Raw genomic sequence first — 27,987 nt, forward strand, 5'->3', positions numbered from 1 at the left:
AACTCAAGCAGTTGTTTTATTACTTGTCCCAAACCACAGGAGTTCTATCATGGTCAGGAGTAACATGGTCTCTCTGATCTTTCAGATTAGTCTTTCATGTGTGAATTTAATGGTAATTACTTGCAAATATTCATGAAAAAAACCAAAAGACTAGATATAGAAATTCTACTCTGGGATATTTTAAACTTCTTAAATCGATTCTATAATGAGTATATACTTGCTCTCATTACAAATATATATATAACTGATCTTTACATTATGAATGAGCACAGTAGTGACAGTGTTGCTTTTCTGCCTTTTGGGGTGAGTAGATCACGAAGATAATCAGCGAGCTTTCCTCAGAGCACTAGACAGCCTTTAACTGAAGGTGCTATGTTCGAGGCACCATTGACTATGATTTGGGGTCACAGGAGAGCAGGTATACTAATGGAACCAGGATTCAGAAAAGATGCCTGGATCCAAAAAGGGGAGGCTCTCTGCAAGTCAAAGATGAAGAGAAAAATAGTAACATCTCAAGCTACTGATCCTGAGTATCATGCTACAGCATTACAACTACTTGTGAGAGGAGCTCCTACAAGAGCAGTAAACTTGTCCCAATAAAGTCTGTTAAGTTCTTACTAACTAGATAAGCCACGAGTAAAACTAAATTGGTATTTTACTAAAGTGACATCTATAGAAGCAAACATCTAAACATTTTTAATAGGAGTTTTACCTGTCATGTAAATCACTCTCATTGTCACAAGCCTAATTCAATTAGCTTGTCATAATTCCTAAAATAATTTACCAAAAATTCAGCTCATCTTGACATAGGTTCTTGAGCCAGTATTCTGAACTGTTTCATTATAAAGTTCCTTTTATTTAAACAATTGTAGAATATTAGTAATAATAAAGGATCAAGAATAGTTAACTTGAGCCTAGGAGTAAGGTTGCAGTGAGCTATGATTGCACTACTGCACTAGAGCTCAGGTGACAGAGCAAGACCCTAACCTAAAAAAAAGGGAGAGAGAGAGGTTAACAACTGAGAAATTAGAAGGAAAACGCCATTATTGTGTTATATAAAAGAGTAAGGATATAGACACCTATGCTTCCATATACAACAAACAGCTCAATACCATTTGAGTCAAAGAACAAAGGGGAAAAAAAGCAGGTGGCAGGGGGCGTGGAATGCAGAGTATTGAAGCCTTTTACTCTAGGGTCTCCAAAATTGAGTGTGGAAGTAAAAAGTTTCTACATTTCAAAAGTTTATATAAATTACATGAATTGCAACTTTCATAAAAATCAAAATGAAAGGTTCTGCATAGGACAAAAGATATGCCTAAGCAACATATCGTATTTGCACAAGGCCACTGAATGTCATGGATATTAGTAACAAATGAAAAGCTTAAGTCTATGGCAGATTGAACTAAGATTTCAGTTTGGTATTCTATAAGCCCGAGATTGTAACTACTCTTATTATACAAAAGCTATAATGATTTACAGAGTTTTGTGTAGGAACTCTTGTGCTTCTGGTTGGCACATTATCTACTTTTTAAGTATGTGAAATTAATACAGACATTTGTGAGAGGTTGTGCAAAACTACTGTATTTACAAAAATGGCACAAAAGTGAATTCAACAGTCAATGCACATGCATACTTCATTCACATCTTCAACAACAAAAGGTATTCTAACTCTACAGAACTGAATATTAGCTTCAACGGCAGCTGTTAAGCACTAGAGTCACGTAAGTTACACCAGAATGGGCAAATATTGCCCAAGTAAAATTCTACTGTTAAAGCTGAAACAGGTTTAAGGCCATTCAAGTTCAAGCACAGAGATACAAATCTTTCAGAGCCCCATCTAGTTGTGTTTGAAATATGTGACCTTTCTTCTAACTTGTGGTCTTAAACTTCTGTTTTACAAAATCCAAAAGGTAAATACAGAAGAAATCAATACAATAGAGACTATATTAAATAAGAGTACCATACAAAGCTATAATTAAGATGAAGTAATGAAAGCCAAAACATTAAGATTTTAAAACTTGCTTGTTACTTGTCAGAACCAGTACTACACTAGGAGTTAGGTCATATATACAGTTATTTTCAAGTAGTTTACTTAAGTTGCTCTAACATGTCCTCTTCACCAGTGCACTGTTAAACTAATCAAAAACTCTACACATGTATATTCCACAATAGCAGCACACACTACTGCTACCTGCAAAGCTGTCAGTCTCAAATGACTAGTGAATGAAAGGAAATAAAAAGTAGATAAGTAACATATTAAGGAGAAATAATGGGATTTAGCAGATTCATGCAGTTCAGCCTTTTAATCAGCCAGCCAGCTTGCTAGCAACAAGGGATGGTTTCCGTTGAGGAAGGTCCTGCGGAGTGGGAATGTGGTCACCAGTGACCTCCGTCTTATCCGGAGCTGCAGTAGGAAGCTGCTTGTTCTTCATTTTTGCTTTAGCCATGTTGTAATCCCCAGAATCAAAATATTTTTGCTATAAGTAAAAACAAAAAAAAATTCAGATTAGAGCTTAGCAATTACTGACTTAAGATGTCAATGCAACCCCATACTGTCAGTATAAGGTTGGTCTAAAAAAATTTAAACAGGAATATTAATTAGATGAAACAGTCTTTGAGTTCCAGCATAAGTCAACAGCTGAGAAGCCCCCCTTCAGACTGGGCACAGTGGCTCATTCTTGAAATCCCAACACTTTGGGAGGCCAAGGCAGGCGAACCACTTGAGGTCAGGTGTTCCAGGCCAGCCTGGCCAATACGGCAAAACCCTGTCTCTACTAAAAAAAAAAAAAAAATTAGCTGGGTGTGGTGGTGCACACCTGTAACTCCAGCTACTCCAGAGGTTGAGGCATAAGAGTCATGTGAACCTGGGAGGTGGAGGCTGCAGTAAGCCAAGATTGCCCCACTGCACTCCAGCCTGGGCAACAGAGTGAGACTGTCAAAAAAAAAAACAAAAAAAAAACCGGCCTTCAGGCTTTCTTGGGCCATTCTGGTTCTAATAAAGAACCATCAAGACTAACATAATATTGAGCTATTTGGGAAGTCCCAGACTCAGTGAAATAAACACCTTTCATTTACTAATGGAACAACCAGGTTGAAACACTTGCTTAAATTATTTTATAAATAAAACACATAATTTGTCTGGGCATGGTGGCTCATGCCTGTAATCCCAGCACTTTGGGAGGCCGAGTTGGGTGGATCACTTGAGGTCAGAGGTCAGTAGTTTGAAACCAGCCCGGCCAACATGGTGAAACCCCGTCTCTACTAAAAATACAAAAATTAGTTGGTTGTGGTGGCAGGTGCCTATAATCCCAACTACTCAGGAGTCTGAGACATGAGAATCACTTGAACCTGGGGTGTGGAGGTTGCAGAGAGCTGAGACTGTGCCACTGCACTCTAGCCTGGGCGACAGAGCAAGACTCTGTCTCAAAAACAAAAAAACCAACTAATAATTATAGTTATTAAAACTATTATTTGTAATTCCTGGTATTCTGTCATTTAGAACAAGTGTTTCTTCAAGAATTTAAATCGTACTCATTTGAAATAGAGCAGTTTATCAAAAATTAAGGTAAAAATAAATATTAGAGTAATGAAAGAAATAAACTCACTAGAAATTATTACTTCAAATGCATATCCCTACTCCACACCTCCTCCATTTTTCACAGAGAGACATGAAGTATGACTACTGCTGTTTTTAGTTGCTCTTTACCACTAACATGCAAATTGTGATGACAGCTAAATATCAACCTTAATACAACTAATCTACTTGACTTCCAGAGTGAAAACATAAATTTGCCTGGGTTCTAACTTACACCTACCACGCTGAGCCCACCTTTACTGAGTGCCTGCTGTATGTGAGGCACTATGTGAGAGCTGCAGTCAGATACAAAGATGGGACAAAAGTGAAGTAAGTCAACAGTGACAATACTGCCTTAAGTACACGCAGTGCTACACGGCGCTCAAAGAAGGGGACTCTAATCTCAGTCTTGGGTTGGCGAAGGAAATAATCCAGGTATGAAACAAGGGCTTCGACAAAGGGTGAAGGGGAAGAAAACAGATAATATTTACGGACTTTTCCGCTAATATCTTCAGGGATACTTCATGTGATAAAACAAAATAGCTGGGAACTCGCAGCTTAGTATAAGACTATTGAGTGGCCTGAGGAAAAAGTCTCATTGGCTGCTTTCCTCCACCATTCTTTGATAAGCCAGACCTGGCCTATGGCCCAAAGGCCTAAAGATAGAAACTGCTTTAATGTATTACTGTATATGTACCATACAGAACAGTAACAAGGAACCCTGGACCAGGCCCATCTAAAGCTTTCTGCAGCTTCACTTCTGTATGTTTTAAAATGAGCAGACAGAAAAACCTCAGAATTTTGATGCACTGTATTATATTAAGCTACTTCTGAATTTTGTAGCCTCTAGAGGAGAACAAAGCAGCCTGCCAAATTTCTTATTTTGTCAAAAGCACATACTGAGAAATTTAACACACATGTAAATTTTAGGCAGATTTCCCCCCAATGTAATAAACCCAGTTTCTAACGTAAGTAATTTTATAGTAAGCAAAAGTTCATCACAAGGGGGGTCTCATTTAACTGTAGATTAGGCTACTCTGCTTGGGGGAAAGGAATTAAATTTAGTGTGACTAGAGATACAACTAAAATCAACGCTTGACAATTAGAATTGCCCTAAAAAGGAAAAGGTTACTGCAAAAGGCAGAGATTCAGCAAAGACAATAATACAACAAAGATGTCAGAGAAAGAAGCTAATGCTTTAAGATAGAGAAGTGAACTAATGTTTCTCAAATTGGGATCCACAGATAACAATGATGATGATATTAGTTGTCTTTAACAATCTCTAAGTTTCATGAGTTTATAATGAAAACATTTAAAAATTAATTAGGACCTAGATGACAATCTTATAAAAGCCTCCTCTTACCCAAATTTATGGGCCATACTTACATCAGCATTTACAACTACACTGACATTAAGTGATCACCTAAAGTGATCATGTTCAACTTTAAAGCCACGTTTCTTACAACTGGATTCCCTGTTTTCTTGGGACTTCACAACCCCTACAAATATGAAAAAACAAAACAAAACAAAAAGCAAAAAGAAATAAAAAATGTAAAAACAGGCCACACAGCTTCTTGATATCCCTCCCAGCTCTGATAATCTATGTAGTCATGCGTACATGGTCATATTGTTAAAAGCCTAATAATAACATTAACCTCATAATAACATTAATGAGTACAACACAGGAAGAGACCTATTATAATAATCATAATATCTAATCAAACCTTCTCAAATTAAGAAGCTACTTAAAGATGCTAAGGTAACTTGTCAAGTTTGCTAACTAGTGAGAGAGGAAAATTAAAACCCAGAACCTGTGATCCAGAGTTTAAAAAAAATCAAAACTTCATATAAAAGAACTTATTCACTGACATTCTGTTATAATACAGAAACATTAAAGAGCTCACTTCTCAAATTCTATCTACTTATTTCTTGATTCAGTGGCATTTTCTTCATTCTCAACTATTTATATCTACAACACCAACTCCAAGATACAATGTATATGAAATCTGACTTGAAGATACTTAAAAATAAACAGTTCAAGCTAGAGAAAAATTACAATGACAATTGCCCCAATATTGGAAGAAAGCCTATTAGCCAAGGTGATGCTGGAGATTAGCAAAGAAAACATTTCCTAAACAATAATCAAATCAAAATAATTTAATAGCCAAAGATTAAATAATTTATCTCATAACTAAAAACGCAGTTGTCATTCTACTTCTTCTATTTATCCCCTATATTATGATCTTTTTTTTTTTTTTGAGACGGAGTCTCACTCTGATCTTTATGTTCTAAAATAACCACATAATACTATTTTATTGACTTACTTCAATTTATTTAATCATTTCTCTGCTGTTGAATAGTGGTGCTGCTACTAATTATAGTTATAAGCTATAAGGAGGATCTTCCAACTTGGAAGACTTTTTCCTTGTACTGAATTATACGCTTAGATTAATTAATAAGAGATTATTGATTTGAAGAACATTTTTATAAACCTTAATCCATATCCCGTTCCGAAACGAGTAATAATTCTTAATGTTTAAACACAACAAAGAGCATATTAGTTTCATTCAACTTCAACCTTAGCAACAGGTATTATTTTAAACATTTTTGCAATTTAGTTATATAAATACTATGATGTAATTTGCATTTCATTGATTTCTATAACATATAAACATTTTTCTGTTTATTTCCTGTTAAAATCCTTTATCCGGGAGCACCTTAAGTGTTTTTCTTGTATACTTAAAAGTTCCCTTTCGTATATTTAGAAGTTTCTGTTTTACATATTAACTATCATTTTTGTAATAACTTCCCTACTTGATTATATATTTCATGGTACAGGAGTTTTACATCTTCATAAATTTGGTGTAATTATTCCTTGTCATCCTACTATTTCAAAGCTGTGAATGTTATTCTTTCATGTAAGATTAAAAATACCATTCTATTTTTTGCCACTGTAAAACAATCCATACGTAAGTAGAGCTAATACACACATATACATGTGTTTTAAGCAAGCAGCCAATATCAGTATATGAATGTATTTAAGGAGAAACATGATTTAGCATCTCATTCAACAAGTCTCTTCCATAAGTAATATTTCATCCTTCCCTGTATAGTACATAATTTGAATATGCTTAAGCTGAAGATGGAACTAATTTTTTATGGCAAAGGAAGGGTCACAGGACAATACTTAGGGAACAAACAGGCCAGCATTATCTCAGTCTCATTATTAAGAAATAATGGCATCTACCTCACAAAACATGGCAAGAATTTGAAAATAATATCTTTAGCAATTTGAACTATGAAAATGAAAATGTTTCAATTGTATTAGAGTAAATCTCACTGTGAAACATATTACATAAAGGAGACAGCTGTGCTTTTATAAGTGATCATTTCATCCAAATAAGTACTTTAAGCTTTTGAATGTTGTGTGGGAATCATCTGCAAAAAATATGGAAGTTTCAAAATATGGGCAGAAGGATAAACATCAGCTTCTGGATAGTGGTTGCTTTTGGAGAGATAAGGGAAGGGGCTCATATTTACATATAGGGTGGGTTTCAACAGTATCTACAACTTTTTTTTTTTCTTAAGAAAGATAAAACTGAAACCAACATGGCAAAATATAAACATTAAATCTGGGAAGGGGTATATGGGTTCTGTTATATCTGCACTATTTCTACATGCTTTAAATAGTTTATTATTAAAAATGCTAAAGAGTTGTAGATTCTCATAATGCTTATTTATCAACTGCAAAATATTGGAAAAACCCATTACAGATACATATACACATATGTACATACCTGATAAAGTACAACGCTATACGCACAGATATTCATTTCACAATCTGTCAGCATACTGAGTTTGTAGGGATTAAGTATTTGGAAATTACCCATGAGAACTTACCCCTTTCTGCAACCGTTTCCTTAAGAAATCTGAACCTCCAGGCTTTTGTCCCAGATGAGGATATCTTGCTTTTAATTTTGCTTCTTCTGCTTTCTCTGGACTAGTCACTTTATCTTCCATTTCCTAAAATAATTTCAAATAAATTACTTCTCTATAACAACTCAGTTATTTAAAATAATTCACCTTTAAAAATCTGGATTCTGAATTCTAGTTGTTAAATGCCAAGTACCACAGCATCTGACTAAGAAACCAAACCCAGAAGCCTTTAAAACATCTCTATCTTGTTTTTCAAAAGATCCATGTGATAGCTCTATTATAGCTGTGATGCATGTGTAACACCCCACACACTGGATAAAAATATCAAGATAGCTCAGCTCTGAAGTCTTGCTTGCCATTACTTTTCCAGTCATGTATAATACATTTATAGTTAGTCACCTTCTATGGAACTCTTCAGTTCTTTGCCTATATTTAGAGAATCATCCTAATACTGTTAAAACATACAGGATTTTTTTCTATTTATCTAAAATTATGTATGATTTGAAGTTACTTAGATTCTTTACTAGAAATTAACAGCAGCCTACTTATCAGTACATTTTTCTTGAATAAATACAGGTGATCCTGATATGTTTCTTTTTGTAATACATTTTGAATATTTTTATTATTTTAAATAATAGAGATGGGGTCTTGCTATATTGCCTAGGCTGGTCTTGAACTTCTGGGCTCAAACAATCCTGCCTCGACCTCCCAAAGTCATAGGATTTGACATTTTTAAAGAACAGAAACATCATTTTTGTCAATCCTCACATCTGTGTATATCATTGCCTAACTCTCCCCCATGTTTAAAATGACAAACTCTGTTCATGTCAAACATCCTATTTTTTATCAAAAACCTGTTCCCTGATAGAACTATCAATTCTTCTGTCTATTCACTTTGAACAACAGTCTTGATTTAGTCTGCTTTCTTTCAAAGCGCTATATTTTATAGGGAAGGAGTGTTTATTACTTCATGGCAGGTACTGCAGAAGAATGAATCAAGAAAAACAGGCTGGGCACGGTGGCTCACTGCTGTAATCCCAACACTTTGGGAGCTGTGGGCGGATTGCTTGAAGCCAGTAGTTCGAGACCAGCCTGGGCAATATGGACAAAACCCAATCTTTGTAAAAAAGTTTAAAAATTAGCCGGGCATGATGGTACGTGTCTGTGGGCCCAGCTACTCAAAAGGCCGAGGCAAAATGACTGCTTAAGCCCAGGAGGTTGAGGCTGCAGTGAGTCATGATCACACCACTGCACTCTAGCCTGGGTGACAGCGAGACCTTATCTCAAAACAAAACAGAAAAAAAAAAAAAAAAGGGAAAGAGAAAAAGCTGTCCTGAGATAGATAAACCGGGCAGCTGGCAAGGCACATTTTCTAAGTAATGGACTCATTTCTGCACATTAAATCAGCAAAATCACATACCTCTGCCTATCTTGAGCCTTCCAGGTTACTTAGGAATAGTCAAAGCAGGAATGTTAAATCCATAAATGTCAAACCTATGTTCTTATATAGCAAGCAAACCATTTATCTATCTAAGCACTGAAAGAAAAAAAACTTCATTCAGCCCGTACAACACAAGCCTATTTCCTCAGCTAGCACTCAAGAATCACCCTAGCCATCTAGCCATCTGTTCAAACACTGGACATAAAAGTGACTACCTGCTCTACTAAGAATTGATGGGGCAGTCTCCAATATGATTATGCCTTCTCTAGAATTTTGTCAAGGGTGATTTTAGTTATGTGATTTTTTTCCCTTACTAACATTAGAACCTAACCCCATATAAGATATGACGATACCATATTCATCACAAAAGCCAGAGAAATAAACATAAATGTAGGATTACCAAGTTTAATGTAGAAAGGCGGGCTGAGTCACTGCACAGCTTCGCTGTGGCTCAGCCCTCACTGCAGATATCTACTGCAGCCCAAGGGTGTTCTCAGTGCTGCAGTTTAGAAGTGGAGGTGGGAGGAGAGGCCTACTCTTGGGTTTCCCTGCACAGCTGGCTTCAAATAATATTGGCTGAAAAGGATCCCAAGCTAATTGTCACCCTTTAGTCCCTGCACCTTCAAATTAAGGGTGTTACTGGAGTCTTACATTTCCAATACAAATTCAACTTTCTTGAGCCTAGGAAGTGAGAGCTCTCCACCTTTGAAACAGTTCTCCAAGTCTCATAGTTCCCTGAATTCCTTAAAAATTTTTAAAGGAAAATTGTATGTAGGTAGCAACTTACTCGAGTTTCCAGTGTTTCTGCAGGTTTCCTCCATTTGATATATAAAGGAAAATTACCTTGTACACAATCCCGGCATTCCCTTATTTTCTTTTTCTTTTTTTCGCCATGTTGGCCAGGCTGGTCTCGAATTCCTGACCCCACCCAGGTGATCTGCCCGCCTTGGCCTCCCAAAGTGCTGGATCACAGGCATGAGCCACTGGGCCCAGCCACATTCCCTTGTTTTCTTAATAAGGAATACACTGATATATCATATTAAGCATGCTTAATTAAATTTAAAAATGTTTTGGGCAAAACAGCATCTATGAGCTGCAAATGTCATTTATGTTTAGAATGAATTTATAACATGTCTTAGAAAAAAACAAGCCAATTCTTGAACTTTCTTGCCAAATACATAGCACAACTGAAAGCCCCTGCTAGCTGCAACTTCCTAACTGGATTCAGAATTTCAGTCGGATTTAACACCAAAAGGGGGAAAAGATGATCTCATCTAGATTTTTAAATGTGGTAAACACCATTAAGACTTCCACAATACTTTTCATGAATCCTACAGAAACATTCTACAGAGGCAGGCAGTTCTAGGACCTTAATGATAAGTTAGTTCAAGTGCTTGGACATGCATTAATATTCTGACAGTTACTGAGTTCCTATTAGGTTCTGTCAATGGCATCTATGCCAGATTAAAAGGCATGAGAGAAAGAATCCATTCTGCTCCTGGTGATGCCACCACCAATAGCAGACAGCAGTCGCCCCTGTGAGCTCCTACAGAGGGACATATAGCAGATAAACAGGGGCTCTAGTAGCAGCTACATGACAAGGGGGGCAGACGATGGTGGACTCTGAACAGTACTCATCCTTGCAGGGTCAAAGGCTTTCTGTAATCCTTACCTCTGGAAACACCATTTTCCTCCCTTTTGTTCCTCTACTCCTTCTAATAATTTGCAACCTTATTCCCTAAAAATCATATTCCTTCCTTTTTAAAACATGCAAAGTGGTTTCTGCTCCTGTCCCCCAACAGGACACTGATAAAAGCAGGTAAAATAAGCGATTTATCCATACAGTCATGTTCAAAAATGCAAAATAGAAGACAATTTGATGTGACTCCATGTTTCTGGACCTCAAGGGAATTCCTAAACATTTACTTAAGCTAGAATGAAAACAAAGGGGAGATAAGCAAATAGTTATTTATTTATTTTTTCCCAAAAAGAATAACAGAAAGATTAAATCATAAATTAGTCAAACTTTGGGTTAAATAGGTTAGGATGTAAGGGATAAAGGACAGGAATGATTATTACTAAACAAAGAAAATTGGTATATATACATACACATATACTGATAACAAGTCAATATTGTAATTTTGGTATCTTTGTCATGTAGAGTTAAAAGAAAAAAATACTATATAACAGTAGTATATTTTTAGTTTAAGTGTTCTATGGTTCTGTATAATTTAGAAAAGCGTTTATAATCTTAATTTTTACATCTTGTTTAGTTAAGAATGAGTGAAAAATTTCAAGGGGAACCAATTAAATAGCAGAAATAAAAAGGAGTGTTGGGAAGAGCAAGAAAGGAAGAAAAATACAAAAAATTTTAAATACCAAAAAGAAGCCAAAGGTAAGGAGAAACAAATCCCAATATGTTAATAACCACAATAACCATACTGAAGCAACAGACTGTCCATTTAAATCCAGTAGCTGAATTAAAGAAAAAAAAATCTAGCCACTTGTGCAGTACACATTTTAAAAAATCTAAAAACAAGGACATAGGTTGAAAGTAAAAAGACTGAGGGTGGGTGGTGGTGGTAACATACCAGGCAAATCCTTACCAAAACAGAGCTAGTGCAGTGTACCTATCTTTTATTTATTTATTTATTTTTTAAATATATTAAGATACATGGTCTTCCTATGTTGCCCAGGCTGGTCTAGAACTCCTGGCCTCAAGCAATCCTCCTGCCTTGGCCTCCCAAAGTGCTGGGACTGCAGGTGTGAGCCACTGTGCTGGACTGTGCCACTAATAAAATGGCATGAAAATATATAAAGCAAAAATTGACAGAACTATAGGGAGTAACTGACAAGTCCACTACTATGGAATTCAACACACCTTCCTCAATAATTGATAGCTGTAAAAGACAAAGTAGTTAAGATACTTGATTTTATTTTTACATCTAACAATTAGGGAATGCATATTCTTCCACAAGCACAAATGGAAAAACTGACTAATACTAGGCCATAAAGCAAATCTTAACTATTTTCTTCCAGACCACCATCTATGACTGCAATTCATTAAAGTCAGTAACAACAAAAAAATTATAAATCTCTAATATATAGAAATTAAAAACATCCTTCTAAATAATTCCTGGTTAAAAAAGAAAGCACGAGTATTTAAAAAAATAGGAGTTCTAGACCTACCTGGGCAACACAGTAAGACCCTGGCCTTTACAAAAAAATTTAAAAATTAGGTAGGTGTCGTCGTAGATGCTTATACGCCTATAGTCCTGGCTGCTTGGAAGGCTGAGGTGGGAGGGTCACTTAGGCCTATGCTGGGAGACAGAGACCCTGTTTCTTTAAAAACAAACAAAACCCTACACATACCAAAACTTGTCGGATATAGCAAGTATCTCTCAAGGGCTTATATCAGAGAACAAAGCTAAATCTCAATGAGCGATGCATCCAACTTAAGAAATTAGACAAAGAAAGGAGCCCAAAGAAAATGGAGAAATAAAAAGCAGAAATTAATGAAAAAGATACAATAGAAAGGGCCAACAAAGGGGGTGGGGATGGCAAGCTTAAGTTTTTTTTTTTTTTTTGAGACAGAGTCTTCACTCTGTCGCCCAGGCTGGAGTGTGGTGTCACGATCTCGGCTCACTGCAACCTCCAACCCTCCCCACGCCGGGTTCAAGTGATTCTCCTGCCTCAGCTTCCCGAGTAGCTGAGATTACAGGTGCCCATCATCATGCCTGGCTAATTTTTGTATTTTTAGTACAGATGGGGTTTCACCATCTTGCCCACGCTGGTCTTGAACTCCTGGCCTGGTGATCCATCTGCCTCTGCCTCCCAAAGTGGTGGGATTAAAGGTGTGAGCCACCGTGAAGAAGTCTTTTTTATGATTCAAATCTGGTTTTGAAGTTGTATTCTCCAAGAAGCCTTTGTGTTACACAGCAATTTTACTACATTTTAAAAATAGATACTGTAATGTAAGTGGATTTACTTAGGTAAGCAGCTTCTAAATTGATAATGGGGTCCGGAGAGGGCAGAATTCTGAACTTTTGGCTGTTGGCTACAAGTTGGGAAAGGAACCCCAGGATATGGTAACAGAGATACATGTTTACACACAGATACATGTATATAATGTATCCAAAAAATAAAAACAAAAACAAAAACCTTAAGAACAGTATTTTTAATAATAGTTATTGTCTTGGCATGTGCATTTTTGTGAATTGTACAACTGAAATACATCAGAAATCCTTTGTGTGAATAGGTGGGGTATATGTTATAAATACATACACGTAAAAAGGACATTCAAATAACTAAGGATTATTTTGTAGTCTATTATACACTAAGCACAATTATGTCTCAATGACTGATAGTACTTTTCAGTCTTCGGCAGAGGAGAGTTATACAGCAACATCAGCAATAAAAATCTGACCACTCTAAACAAATTCTCCTCTATCTGCTCGGCAATATGTTCACCGAAGCACTGATTGATGAATAACTAGAAAGGATTAATGAAAGCCAACAAATTATTTGGGATACTGCCAGGAAGGTGCCAATACTGCATCAAGCTCTATGGACAATTACTGTTGTCATTCTGTTAAGTCCTTGATTGCCTAGTGCCTAGCATTTAATGAATGTTCAATAAAAGTTTATTCATCTGAATGAAAAAATACAATGTACTTGTTTCCATAAAGCTATAAAGCTAAGAAACTTTCTCCACACTTGAGGATTTCACCATCAGCTCATCTTTAATATTTTATGTTATAGTAAACACAGCTTCAGGATTAGAAGTATTAAAGTCTTGCACAAACAAAAGAAGCAACCCTAACAAACTTCTGCATAGCAAACTGCTAAAACGGCTAAGAGAAACATTTAAAAACTTTCCTGAGGTTTACCTCTAGGCTGTTAGGAATCGATGGTTGCAGAGACCAAGGGAGCATGTTGTGTTCACTCTGAATAGAAACAGAAAACACGCATGAGGCGGTGGCTCACACCTGCAGTCCCAGCTACTCAGAGGCTGAGGTGGGAGGCTCGGTGAGCCCAGGAGTTCAAGGCTGCAATATGCTATCACTGTGCCACTGCACCCCAGCCTGGGCGACAGAGCAAGACCCTGTCTCAAACACAACAAAAACATTCTTGAGCTTTTATGTAACCAAAAGTAGTGTCAAAAGAGCCCCTGGAAATACCAATATGAACTCCTATTTTTAAAATACTGGAAGCATGGGAAAACAATTTATATCTCTTTATGGTTGATATATTAAAATAATTTAGATAAAGGTTCTTTTCCTCTTCTACCACTCATAAAGGCACCAACCTGTATCTTTTACCTGACAAATAATTTCATTGACAGCTTTACTGTAGGTATCCTTTCCAACACATATTAGTTTGGTGAGTCTTATAACCTCTAGAAAACTTGCTATTGAGATCTTAAAAAAAAAAAATTACGGCCACAACACAAACGAAAAAATATATACACACATCCCTGTAGTTTCGTTCAAGAGTTCTTAAGTGGGTCTAAGCTAAGGTTTTCATCTTACCATGGTCTATTCTTCTCTGTGGTACTAGCATTGTCATTTGTTTTGAAATAGTACTTTGGCAAAGGTTTTAACAGAAAAGCTCTGAGGAAAATCCATTCAACCATTTTGTAAATAATATCAAGCACAATGTTGAGTGCTGTGAGAGAACAGATATATAAACCGGGGTCCCTGAGAATAAGCTGCTCACAGTGCAATTAAAATTACCATCTTTTTTTTTTTTTTTTTTTTGAGACACAGTCTGCCTCAGTCACCCAGTGGCGCCATCAAAGCTCACTGTGGTTTCGACCTCCTGGAGGTCAAGTGATCCTCCCCTCAGCCTCTGGAGTAGGTGGAACTACAGGTGTAGATTTATTATTATATTTTAGAGACGGGGTTTTGCTATGTTGCCCAGGCTGGTCTCAAATTCCTGGCCTCGAGCAATCTTCCCACCTTGGCCTCCCAAAGTGCTGGGATTACAGGCATGAGCCACCTTGCAGGGCCAGAATTATCTGTTTTAAGTTCCCACTTGCCTCTTCTCCCCTCCAGGACTAGTACACATGGCTTAGCTTACTGCTGATAGATTCATGAGACCTGTGCTCAAAACTTTTAAATGTTTTGCTTTCACTTCAGTGGTTATCTCAAAGGCAAATATAAGCATATTCTGGGGAATCTGAATCACCACGTTGCATCTAAGTAGTGCTATGTGGATTCTGCATCTGAGCTTTCTTTGACAAAGACTCAGTAAGTTACTCCAACTGTCCAAGAAAATAAGAAAAGAATGAAGCTGAACTTAAAATGTGATTGTATCTATGACTCTGGAAACTTAGTGACCTCATAGTTTACTCTTAAAAGGGGAACTGAGCCACCACGTGGCCTAGGGGAGTGTTTACTTGACAAACTCAAAAACTCCCTCAACTTTTAACAATTGCTGCCATATTCCAAATACATTGGAAATTTAGTTTCAGCAAAATACCAAGCACACAATCAAAAATTTAGACTGGCTTTGTTTGTATTTAATCTGTTTTAGTTTAAATTTTATTTTATTTTTTTGAGACGCAGTCTCACTGTGTTGCCCAGGCTGGAGTGCAGTGGCAGGATCTCGGCTAACTGCAACCTCTGCCTCGCAGGTTCAAGCGATTCTCCTGCCTCAGCCTCCTGAGTAGCTGGAACTACAGGTGCGTGCCACCACACCCGGATAATTTTTGTATTTTTTAGTAGAGACGGGGTTTCCCCATATTGGCCAGGCTGGTATCGAACTCCTGACCTCGCGATCCGCCAGCCTCGGCCTCCCAAAGCACTGGGATTACAGGTGTAAGCCACCATGCCCGGCCAAATTTTATTTTATTTATTTATTTTTTGACACAGAATCTTGTTCTGTTGCCCAGGCTGGAGTACAGTGGTATGCTCTCAGCTCACTGCAACCTCTGCCTCCTGGGTTCAAGCAATTCTTATGCCTCAGTCTCCCGAGTAGCTGGGATTATAGGTGTGGGCCACCATGCCTGGCTAGTTTTTGTACTTTTAGTAAAGACAGGGTTTCACCGTGTTGGCCAGGCTGGTCTTCAACTCCTGGCCTCAAGTGATCCACTCGCTGTGACCTCCCAAAGTGCTGGGATTACAGCTGTGAGCCACAGCACAGGCCTTTTAAATTATTTAAAAATATTTTTAAAGTAGCTCACTATAGCCTTGAACTCCTGGTCTCAAGTGATCCTCCCATCTCAGCCTCCCCAGTGGCTGGGACTACAGGCCTACAGGCATGCTACTACACCTGGCTAATGTTTATTTTTACTTTTATTTTTTGTAGAGACAGAATCTTACTATGTTGACCAGGCTGGTCTCAAACTCCTGGCCTCAAGCAATCCTCCTGCCTCAGCCTCCCAAAGTGCCAGAATTATAGGCAAGAGCCACCACGCCTGGCTGTTTTAGTCTTAAGAGTGGTATACTAAAGTTAAGAGATAAGAGTTTATACTTATTTTTTATGCTTGTACATATTTAATTGTATCCTAACACAAGACAGGAATCTATCCGGTTTTCTTCTCTTACCAAGGGTGCACACACCACTCAAGATAGAGAACGTGACTTAGCTTTTACTCCATGCAAGGCCCAGCTATCTACCTTAATTCTTTAGAGGCAACAGGCAACCTACCAGTAACTATAAAGGTATTTTTAGCTGAATACTTTGGCTTTAAGTGGAAGGTCAATTGGGTATACAGACAATAACTCAATTTTTTAGGTCATCGAACTGATCTTCCAAATAGAAGAAACAGGTGATTTGGCCCACGGGAACACACAAGTGACTGTGCACATTTTCTTCATGGTTAGGGACACTATCCATGCCACAGGCACTTAGCATTTACAGCCAATTCTCAATTTAAGAAGGAACATTATATTCCTAACACACTTTGGTTGATTTTAATGACAGCGGCTAAAACCAAAGCACCTTAAATAAATGTTTAATGTAGACAATCAATAAGAGAAAACGTTCAAGCTACCCTTAGTATTGTTAAAAGATACATTAGGCTTTTCCAACTAAAAGCATTTACACTCCAGAAATCAACAAGCTGCGTACTTTGGCAACATACTAACAGAACTTATCAAAGAAAATTACATAGCACACTACTGCGCACCAGAAGTTAATGCTAAGTTTCATGTCAGTGTTTAAGGCAAAACACCACAGATAGGGACTTGTTATTTTTTGGGGTTCCTGAATTTCAAGCAATAATGAACACGATAAGCATTTTACAATAAGCAGGTGATAATAATACTGTTAAGATTGCAATCTTTAATATTTGTATTTTTTGCCCCCGAAATCCATTTTTTGGTAATGTGTAAATATATCTATTTTCACTGGATATTCTCAAATGTGGTAACTTGGACTTTTATCTATGCTGTATGTTATTTTCTTGTTTTTCAATTACTTTAACATCCTAACAGAAGCACCCAACGCAAGAAAAGTTAACACGGTTTTAAGAACATATGGAATGGGCTTAGAACACTAATCCAACTCCCAACCTAATTAGGACAGAAGTGCAACATTAAGCAGAAACCCGCACGAAGGTCAAGCAGTAGACCAAAATTGTATTTAACGGCAACACAACCTGATTTGTAAGAAAAATTGTTGATAAACAATTTAGGAAACAAGATACCTCAGCCCTTTCTCACTTCTCGACCAGTCACAGCTACCTAGGAGGGCAGGGCGGTGGACATAATTAACAATGGGAGAGACAGACACCAGCCTAGATAAATAGAAAGCCTTGACATTCATAATTTGAACCACAATGACACTCCTGGCCTATTCCCCTACATCAGGAAGACACAAGGGCGTTTACAAAATCTTCCTGTTTCCAATAAAACCCTGATTAATTTCGTGAGTAAAATTTTAAAACTCCACCCTTTCGATTTTTAGTCGAGTACCATATGTGAGTCCCATTGACCGAAACCTTTTTGAGCACAGACTGCGCTGCACACTACACCCGACTCACCTCCTCTCGGCCTCACCCCGCCGTGGGAGGCGAGCACCAGTATCCGGCCTTTACAGGTGCAGACACTGAAGGCCGGACTTTACTCACTGATCACGGTTACAAGGGTCGGCCCTGAAATGCCGATCCTGGCCCACATCGCAGCCCCCACACAAGGCGCTGCCTTTGGAGTGAACCGCACGCTTACAATACAAGTAGTTGCAGAGTTCTTCAAAGGAAAAAATAAAACTTCCTAACCAAAGTGAGGCTCACAGAAAAACTTAGGCTCTACGCCCAAAGCCTGCGTCCTGGGCTCTCGCGTAAATGTAAGTGACCGAGGAACACCGCGACCCACGGAGGTATTACAAAAGGCACGACTCGGAGTAAACGCGGCGCACGTTGGAACTCCCAATTCGTCGGCGCCCCAGCCAGCGACGGCGGGAAGCCAAAGGTGGGGCGCAGGAGCCTCGGCCTCATGCGCCTCGGTCCCGCATCTCGGGCGCGCCCCTCCGCCTGGCGGGAGCAGGCCGCCGGCCAGACCCGGCCTTGGGCAGGGCCCAGGACTCAAGCCCCGCGCACTCACCTTCTGCTCCTCCGCGGAGGCTGCCTCGGGGACTTCCGCAGACATAGTGCTCCCTCTGCAGACGAGACGCCGGGAAAAGATGCGATTAGCGGGTGGCCAAGGCCACCCGGCCGCCGCCGCCGCCGCCTTAGGCCCGCCCGCCGCCCGGCTCAGCTCTCCCAGGGCCCGCCGGGCCGCCTCCGCCCGCGAAAATGGCCGCCGCCTTATGGCGACACGGAGCCGCGAAACGCTCCGCTGGTCGAGGCCCTCGCACGCTGGAGCCCGCCTGCCCCTCCCGCACCGCGCCCCTACCTACTTGACCCCGCTTCTCCCGCTCGCTGTCGTCCAAACACTTCCTTTTTTCCTTCAAAGGTCGCCGCTCCCGCCTCACCTCACATCCGTTTGTGGCTGCCGAATGCTTCCTGGGAATTGTAGTTTCTAAGTGGAACCGCCTCTCCCCGCCCTTTCCTGTCCACTCTGGTCCCCTCGTTCTAGGAGCTTTATTTTACTCTTTCCACTTACCCATCCTCGCCTAGTTCTGTTCTCCTTGCTCTCCGCTCTGTGGCCACACAGGCTGTCTTTTGGGCACGCCAAAGCTTTCCACGCTGCCACGCCTTCACATCTCCAGTCCTACGTTTCTGCCTCAACCTTTCCTTCCTAGACCTCTCTACACTAGGCCAGAGGCACCTCTTAAAGGCTGTCAGAGCCCTGTACAGTTCCTCAACAACACGAACTGTATCATTAGACAATTGTCGTGACTTTAGGTCACCTTTCCTTCTCAGATAAGCCGCACCAGGCCAGGGATCTCGTCTGTAATTACTTATATTTTACTCTGAGGGTCCAGCACTTCCTAGATATCTAACGAAGGAATTCAGATTCATTTGTCCACTCCCAGGGGGTCCACTCCCCCAAGCTTACCGAAGCTGCTAGCATTGAGCTCCCCCAGTGACCCTTGTATTTGCCGAGTCCTGCAGCTTATTGAATCCTCATTCTACTTGATATCTGAATAGTTACTGGCAATGTTTGTTGGTTCCAACAAAGTGTGCCTCAGAAACTTGGAAATAAGATTGCCTTCTAAGAGTTAAACTAGTAAAAAGCCACAGAAAATGAATGCATTTCTGGGGGCAGGGGAGCAATCGAAAGACCCTAAATGCCTGGATAAGGAATTTGGAAACCATCGAAACTCAACCAGGATGTAGAATCTCAGACAGGAAGAATTGCACTGGAATTGCAACTAGAAAAACAAAAAGTTAAAGTTGCACTCCTTTTGGAGAAACGAAGGAAGGCGTTTGTCAGCCAAGGAAGTATTGAAAATAAAAGGGTTCAACAGGCCAACTGTTTGACAGATATCCCTTAAGAATGTCTCACGCTGGGCTAGCTGAGAAACTGTAAGATCCACGACATATTTGTTCTCGTTCTGTACTCACAAAGTAACATACTGAAAATTTGCCTTTCCCTTAAGCAGAACTGCAGAGAGAAAGAAGAGTGCACTAGTTAGGCCACTGGAGCATTTAACAGTTGTATTTTTATTAATAAATTGACTGACATTCTAGTATATGTCCTATATCAATGTATTTGTGAACTTGGGTTAAAATCTGATAGACATACACTTAATGATGAAACGCAGCTTCAAGAAAATTGGCTGTGGCGGGGCACAGTTGCTCACTCATAATCCCAGCACTTTGGGAGGCCAAGGCGGGCAAATCGCTTGATCTCAGGAGTTCAAGACCAGCCTGGCCAACATGGCAAATCTCTGTCTCTACAAAAAGAAAAAAAAAATTTTTTTTCTTTTTCTTTTTGAGACAGAGTCTCAACTCTTGTCACCCAGGCTGGAGTGCAATGGCACAATCTCGGCTCACTGCAACCTCTGCTTCCTGGGTTCAAGCAATTCTCCTGCCTCAGCCTCCCAAGTAGCTGGGATTATAGTTGCCCACCACCACACCCTGATAACTTTTTGTATTTTTAGTAGAGACAGGGTTTTGCCATGTTGTCCAGGCTGGTCTCGAACTGCCGGCCTCAAGTGAGCCACCCGCCTTGGCCTCCCAAAGTGCTGGGATTACAAGAGTGAGCCACCACACCTGGCCTTTTTTTTTAAATTGGTTATGTGACCTTGGATAAAAAGGATCTGTTTCTGATAGTGACACCCGCAGGAGGAGAAGTTTGAATTTCTGGGGGTCAGACTTTGGTCAAATGGAGAATTCACCATGGGCAACGCTCCACTATAAGGACCTGTTTGGAAAGCCATTCTTTCCCAACTAACACCACTCTGCACCATTATGAACCTTAATGTGTAAAACTGCACACTGGTCCCTAGCACCCTGTTTGTCAAAACTCCCTTCTCTTGATCTCCAGGATACTATTGTCTCACGGATTTCCTCCTACTTAACCTCCCTGTTGAATCTTAACCTGCCTCTTAATGGGAGCATTCTAACAGTTCTGTCCTTGGATCCCCTTCTCTTCTAGGTTTACACAGCCTCCAGGAAATAACTTCCACCTTCCTAGTTTTTTTCTTTTTTGAGACAAAGTGTCACTTTGCCACCCAGGCTGGGGTGCAGTGGCACCATCTCAGCTCACTGCAATCTGTGTGCTAGGTTCAAGTGATTCTCCTGCCTCAGCTTCCCAAGTAGCTGGGACCACATGCACATGCCACCATGCCTGGCTAATTTTTGTATTTTCAATAATTGTAGGCCTGGCGCGGTGGCTCACACCTGTAATCCCAGCACTTTGGGAGGCTGAGGCGGGTGGATCACTTGAGAACAGGAGTTCGAGACCAGCCTGTCCAACATGGTAAAACCGTCTCTACTAAAAATACAAAAATTAGCTGGGCGTGGTGGTGGGCACCTGTAATCCCAGCTACTTGGGAGGCTGAGGCAGGAGAACTGCTCAAACCTAGGAGGTGGAGGTTGCAGTGAGCTGAGATCACATCACTGCACTCCAGCCTGGGAGACAAGAGCGAAACTGTCTCAAATAATAATAATAATAATAATTTGTAAAGACGGAGTGTTGCTATGTTGGCCAGGCTGGTCTCGAACTCCTGGCCTCAAGTGCTCCGCCTGCCTCGGCCCCCCAAAGTGCTAGGATTACAGACTTGAGCCACTGCGCCTGGTGGACATTCATAGTTTAAACTGCCATCTAGGGATACCTTGTTTTTTGGGGCTTCATTTTATTATACTTCTAAATACTGCGTTTTTCACAAATTGAAGGTTTCTGGCAACCCTGCATCCAGCCTCTATAGGTGCCATTTCTCCAACACCATGTGCTCACTTTGTGTCTGTGTGTAACGTTTGGGTAATTTTTGCAATATGTTAAACGTTTTCCTTATTATTATATCTATTATTGTGATCTGTGATCAGTTATCTTTGATATTACTATTGTAATTTTGGGGGAGTACCACAAACCACTCCCACATAAGACGGTGAACTTAACAGATAAATGTGTATGCTCTGGCTGCTGGACCAACCAGCATTCCCCTGTCTCTCTCTTCTCGGGCCTCCCTATCCCCTGAGACGCAACGATATTGAAATTAGGCCAAATAATAACCCTACAATGGCCTCTAAGTGTTCAAGTGAAAGGAAGAGTTGCGTATCTCTTCCTTTAAATCAAAAGCTAGAAATGGTCAGGTGCGGTGGCTCATGCCTGTAATCCCAGCATTTTGAGAGGCTGGGGCTGGTGGATTGCTTGAGCCCAGGAGTTTGAAACCAGCCTTGGAAATGTGGTAAACTTCGCCTCTACCAAAAATACAAAAATTAGCCAGTCTCATAACCTGGTCTCTAAATAAACAAATAAATAGATTAAACATTTTTAAAAAGCTGGAAATGATTAAGCTTAGTGAGGAAAGCATGTCAAAAGCTGAGGCAGCCGAAAACTAGGCCTTTTGTGGCGAAGAGTTAAGCCAAGTTATGAATGCAAAGGAAAAGTTATTGAAGGAAATTAAAAGTGCTACTCCTGTGAACACATGAATGATATGAAAACGAGACAGCCTTATTGCTGATATGGTCCAAGTTTGAGTGATCTGTATAGGAAACCAGCCACAACACTCCTTTAAGCCAAAGCCTAATACAGAACAAGGGCTTAGCTGTCTTTAATTCTATGAAGTCTCAGAGAGGTGAGGAAGCTGCAGAAGAAAAGTTTGAAGCTAGCAGAGTTGAGTTCATGAAGTTTAAAGAAATAAGCCATCTTCATAACATTAAAGTATAAGGTAAAGTAGAAAGTGCTGATGGAGAAGCTACAGCAAGTTATCCAGAAGATCTAGCTAAGCTAGTTGACGAAGGGGGCTACAATGAGCAACAGATTTTCAATGTGGACAAAACAACCTTCTGTTGGAAAATGGACTTTCATACTAGAGAGAAGTCAATGCCTGGCTTCGAAGCTTCAAAAGACAGGCTGACTCTCTTCTTAGGGGCTATTGCAGCTGCTGTGTTTAAGCTGAAGCCAATGCTCATTTACTATTCTGAAGATCCTAGGGTTCTAAATCTGCTCTACCTGTACTCTGTAAATGGAACCACAAAGCCTGGATGGCAGCACATCTGTTTACAACATGGTTTAGTTAATATTTTAAGCTCACTATTGAGACCTACTGCTCAGAAAAAAAAAAAAATCCTTTCAAAATACTATAGCTCATTGACAATGCACTTGGTCCCCTAAGAGCCCTGATGGAGGTGTACAAGGAGATCAATGTTGTTTTCGTGCTTTCTAACCCAACATCCATCTTGTAGTCCATAAATCAAGGAATAATTTCAACTTTCAAGTCTTTTTTTTTTTTTTTTTTGAGATGGAGTCTTGCTCTATTGCCCAGGCTGGAGTGCAGTGGGCGCAATCTTGGCTCACTGTAGTCTCTGCCTCTCGGATTCCAGCGATCCTCCTGCCTCAGCCTCCTGGGTAGCTGGGATTTACAGGCACACATCACCACGGCTGGCTAATTTTTTTATTTTTAGTAGAGACGGGGTTTTGCCATGTTGGCCAGGCTGGTTTCAAACTCCTGACTTCAGGTGATCCGCCTATCTTGACGTCCCAGAGTGCTTCAAGTCTCAATGGGAAATACATTTTGTAAAGCTATAGCTGTCATATACAGTGATTTGTCTTATAGATGTGGGAAAACTAAATTGAAAACCTTCTGGAAAGGATTCACCATTCTAGATGCTATTAAGAACATTTGTGATTCAAGGGAGAAGGTCATTGTATCAACACGAACAGAAGTTTGGAAGAAGTTAATTCCAACCCTCATGGATGACTTTAAGGGATTCAAGACTTCAGTGGAGGAAATAACTGCGGATGTGACAAAAAGAGCAAGAGAACTACAAGAGGAATCTGACAATGTGACTGAATTACTGCAATATCGTGATAAAATTTGAATGGATGAAGAGTTGCTTCTTATGGATGAGCAAAGTGACTGGTTTCTTGAGATGGAATTTACTCCTGATGAAGATGCTGTGAATGTTGTTGAAATGACAACAAAAACTTCACTTGTATTCATTACCAACCTCTCTTCATCCTTCTCTCCCCTCTTCCTTCGCAGCTTCTGGTAATCACCATTCCTCTATCTCCATGAGATCCACTTTTTTTAGCTCCCATATGAGTGAGAACATGCTACATTTGACTTCTTCTGTCTGTTTTATTTCACTGAACATAATGACCCCAAATTCCATCCGGTTGCTGCAAATGACAGAATTTCATTCTTTTTTATGGCTGAATAATATTCCATTATGTATGGATACTACATTTTCTATACCTATTCATCCATTGATAGACACCTAGGTTGACTCCATATCTTGGCTATTGTGAATAGTGCTTCAGTAAACATGGGAGTGCAGATATCTCTTTGACACACTGATTTCCTTTCTTTCCTTTTTTTTTTTTTTTTTTGAGAGTCTCACTCTGCCAACCCAGGCTGGAATGCAGTGGCTCACTGAAACCTCTGCCTCCTGGGTTCAAGCGATTCTCATGCCTCAGCCTCCTGAGTAGCTGGGATTACAGGATGCACCATCATACCTAGCTAATTTTTAGACAGGGTTTCACCATGTTGGCCAGGCTGGTCTTGAACTCCTGATGACCTCAAGCGATCCTTCAACCTTGTCGTCCCAAAGTGCCGAGATTACAGGCATGAGTCACTGCACCTGGCCAAGGATCTGAATTCTTTTCCTTTTTTAAAATTAACATTTTTTTTTTTTTTTTTTGAGACAGAGTCTCATTTGGTTGTCCAGGCTGGAGTGTAGTGGTGTGATCTTGGCTCACTACAACCTCTGCCTCCCAGGTTCAAACAATCCTTCCACCTCAGCCTCCCAAGTGGCTGGGATTACAAGTGTGTGCCACAAGGCATAGCTAATTTTTGTAGTTTTTTGTAGAGGGAGTCTCACTGTGGTGTCCAGGCTGGTTTTGAACTCTGAGCTCAAGTGATCTGCCCACTTTGGCCTCCCAAAGTGCTGGGATTACAGGCGTGAGCCACTGTACACAGCCATATGTCTTCTTCTGAGAAATGTCAAGTCAGGTCTTTTGTGCATTTTAAAATTGGATTATTTGGGTTTTTTTTTTTTGCTATTGTTTGAGTTCCTTATATATTCAATCTCTTGTTTGATGGAAGTTTGCAAATGTTCTTTGTAACTTCTCTTCTCTTCACTTGTTTACTCTGCTATGCAGAAGATTTTTAGCTTGATGTAATCCCACTTGTCTATTTTTGCTTTTGTTGCCTGTGCTTTTTTTTTTTTTTCTTTTTGAGATGGAGCCTCGCTGTGTCACCCAGGCTGGAGTGCAATGGCGTGATCCCGGCTCACTGCAATCTCTGCCTCCCGAGTTCAAGTGATTCTCCTGCCTCAGCCCCCCGGGTAGCTGGGATTACGGGCAGTCGTCACCATGCCTGGCTAATTTTTGTATTTTCAGTAGAGATAGGGTTTCACCATTTTGGTCAGGCTGGTCTCGAACCCCTGACCTCAGGTAATCCACCCACCTCAGCCTCCCAAAGTGCTGGGATTACAGGCATGAACTACCGCGCCCGGCCTGTTGCCTGTGCAACACCTCTTGAGGTGTTACCTAAAAAGTCTTTGCCCAGACCAATGTGCTGGAGCATTTACCCAATGTGTTTTTTTAGTAGTTTCAGGTCTTACATTTAAATCTCTAATCCATTTTGACTTGATTTTTGTATATGGTGAAAGATAAGGATGTAATTTCATTCTTCTGCACAGGGATATCATTTTCCCAGCACCGTTTACCAGAGAAACTGTCCTTTCTGCAGTGTATGTTGTGGGCATCTTTGTCAAAAATGGGTTGGCTGTGTATTTGTTTCTGGGTTCTTTATTCTGTTCCTTTGGTTTATGTGTCTGTTTTTATGCCAGTACTATTCTGCTTTGGTTACTATTGTTTTGTAGTACAATTTGTGTAGTGTAGACATTTTAACAATATTAACTGTTCCGATCCATGAGCAAGGGATAGCTTTCCATTTTTGTGTGTGTTCTCTTCAATTTCTTTCATCAGTGTTTTATAAATTTCCTCATAGAGGTCTTTCACTTCTTCGCTTAAATTTATTCCTAGGTATTTTACTTTTTTTGTAGCTATTGTAAATGTAATTGCTTTCGTTTTCAGATTAATTGCTACAACAAAGTATTTTAAAATATTACATATACTTAGCTCATAAAGCAGTGGCAAGATTTGAGAGGACTGACTCCAATTTTGAAACAAGTTCTATTGTGGGTAGGTAAAATGCTATCAAATAGCATTGCATGCTGCAGAGAAATCTTGTGTGAAAGGAAGAGTCAATTGATGAGAAACTTCACTGATGTCTTCTTTTACGAAATTCTCACAGCCGCTCCAACCTTCAGCAACCACCACCCTCACCAGTCGGCAGCCATCAGCATACAGGCAAGATCCTCCACCAGCAGAAAGATGATGACTCCTTGAGGGTTCAGATGATTGTTAGTATTTTTTTAGCAATAGATTATTAATTTATTTTTTAGAGATAAGGTCTCACATTGTCACCCAGGCTGGAGTTCAGAGGTGCCATCATAGCCCACTATAACCTTGAACTCCCGGGTTCAAGTGACAATAAACTATATTTTATTTTTATTTATTTTAGAGACAGGGTCTCACTTGTCACCGAGGCTGGAGTGATCTTGGCTCACTAACCTTGAACTCTTGGCCTCAAGTAATTACCTGTCTCAGCTTCCCAAAGTGCTTGGATTACAGGTGTGAATCACCATGCCCAGCCCTATAATCTGTTTTTTATGTAGGGTATGTGCGTCTTTTTAGACATAATGCTGTTGCACACTTCTAAGCTATAATACAGTATAAACATAACTTTTTAAATTATTATTTTGAGGGGAGTTTCGCTTTTGTTGCCCAGGCTGGAGTGCAATGGTGTGATCTCAGCTCACTGCAACCTCCGCCTGCTGGGTTCAATTGATTCTCCTGCCTCAGCCTCCCAAGTACCTGGGATTACAGGCATGTGCCACCATGCCTAATTTTTTGTATTAATACAGACGGGGTTTCACCATGTTAGTCAGGCCGGTCTTTAACTCCTGACCTCAGGTGATCCACCTGCTTCAGCCTCCCAAAGTGCTGGGATTACAGGGTGCGCCACTGCGCTTGGCCAAATGTAACTTTTATATGCACTGGAAATAAAAAAAATGTGTATGACTTACTTCATTTTTGTGGTCTGGAACCAAACCTGCAACATCTCCAAGGTGTGTGTGTATTCTAGATTAGTGCTGTCTTTTTTTTTTTGAGACGGAGTCTCGCTCTGTCACCCAGGCTGGAGTGCAGTGGCGCGATCTCAGCTCACTGCAAGCTCCGCCTCCCGGGTTCACGCCATTCTCCTGCCTCAGCCTCTCCGAGTAGCTGGGACTACAGGCACCCGCCACCACGCCCGGCTAATTTTTTTGTATTTTCAGTAGAGACGGGGTTTCACCGTGGTCTCGATCTCCTGACCTCGTGATCTGCCCGCCTCAGCCTCCCAAAGTGCTGGGATTACAAGCGTGAGCCACCACGCCCGGCGATTAGTGCTGTCTTATAGCAACTTGTGTGATGGAACTATTCTATATATGTGCTCTCCAATACAGTAGCCACTAGCTACATATGACTATTGAGCATTTGAAATGTAACTAGGGCAACCAAGGAACTGAATTTTTAATTAATTCTATTAGCCATAGGGAATAGAATCATGGAATGACCCTTTAGACAGACATTCTCTTTAAGTTTGGGGCAAGGTCCAAGAATTGATGTTTAACCAAAGTTCCCCTGGTGATTCTGATGCATACATGCACAAAATAATTTTTTGATTTGGAACTTGATAGGTGTATAAAAGCTTTAAAAGGAACAGGGTTCTTTCTGAGGTTTAGTTGGCCTAGTTCAAGAGTTTATAGGAGTAAGGAGATGAAGTAATGTCTCCCTCCATTCAATCCTCAAACAATTGAGAGAGGAAGTCCACCTGCATCATCAGAGTGTAGCAAACACCAAGAACAGAATACATTTTGAATGAGAGGAAGAGACTGGAAAATCAACTCAGGGAAACCAAGTGAGATGCT

At 40.1% G+C, this 27,987-nt stretch overlaps 1 protein-coding gene across 6 annotated transcripts; it reads right to left on the reverse strand.

Moving 5' to 3' along the window:
* Positions 1-1,554: 1,554 nt before the first annotated feature.
* ARPP19 (cAMP regulated phosphoprotein 19) lies at positions 1,555-27,334 on the reverse strand. 6 transcript variants are annotated; one of them, XM_032174209.2, is made up of 4 exons: positions 18,795-18,896; positions 18,500-18,554; positions 7,475-7,597; positions 1,555-2,477 (listed from the first exon to the last, which is right to left on the reverse strand). In XM_032174209.2, exons 2-4 carry the CDS (start codon positions 18,542-18,544, stop codon positions 2,307-2,309), a joined length of 339 nt encoding a protein of 112 aa, XP_032030100.1. In that variant the 5' UTR covers positions 18,545-18,554; positions 18,795-18,896; the 3' UTR covers positions 1,555-2,306. The 6 variants fall into 6 exon arrangements, with proteins under 6 accessions (XP_032030100.1, XP_032030102.1, XP_058283483.1 ...); XM_032174211.2 differs by having other exon boundaries at positions 18,791-18,844; XM_058427500.1 differs by lacking the exons at positions 18,500-18,554; positions 18,795-18,896 and adding an exon at positions 27,106-27,334.
* Positions 27,335-27,987: the final 653 nt, after the last annotated feature.

This window comes from Hylobates moloch, unplaced genomic scaffold (assembly GCF_009828535.3).
Source record: "Hylobates moloch isolate HMO894 unplaced genomic scaffold, HMol_V3 SCAFFOLD_14, whole genome shotgun sequence".
Taxonomy (NCBI): Eukaryota; Metazoa; Chordata; class Mammalia; order Primates; family Hylobatidae; genus Hylobates; species Hylobates moloch.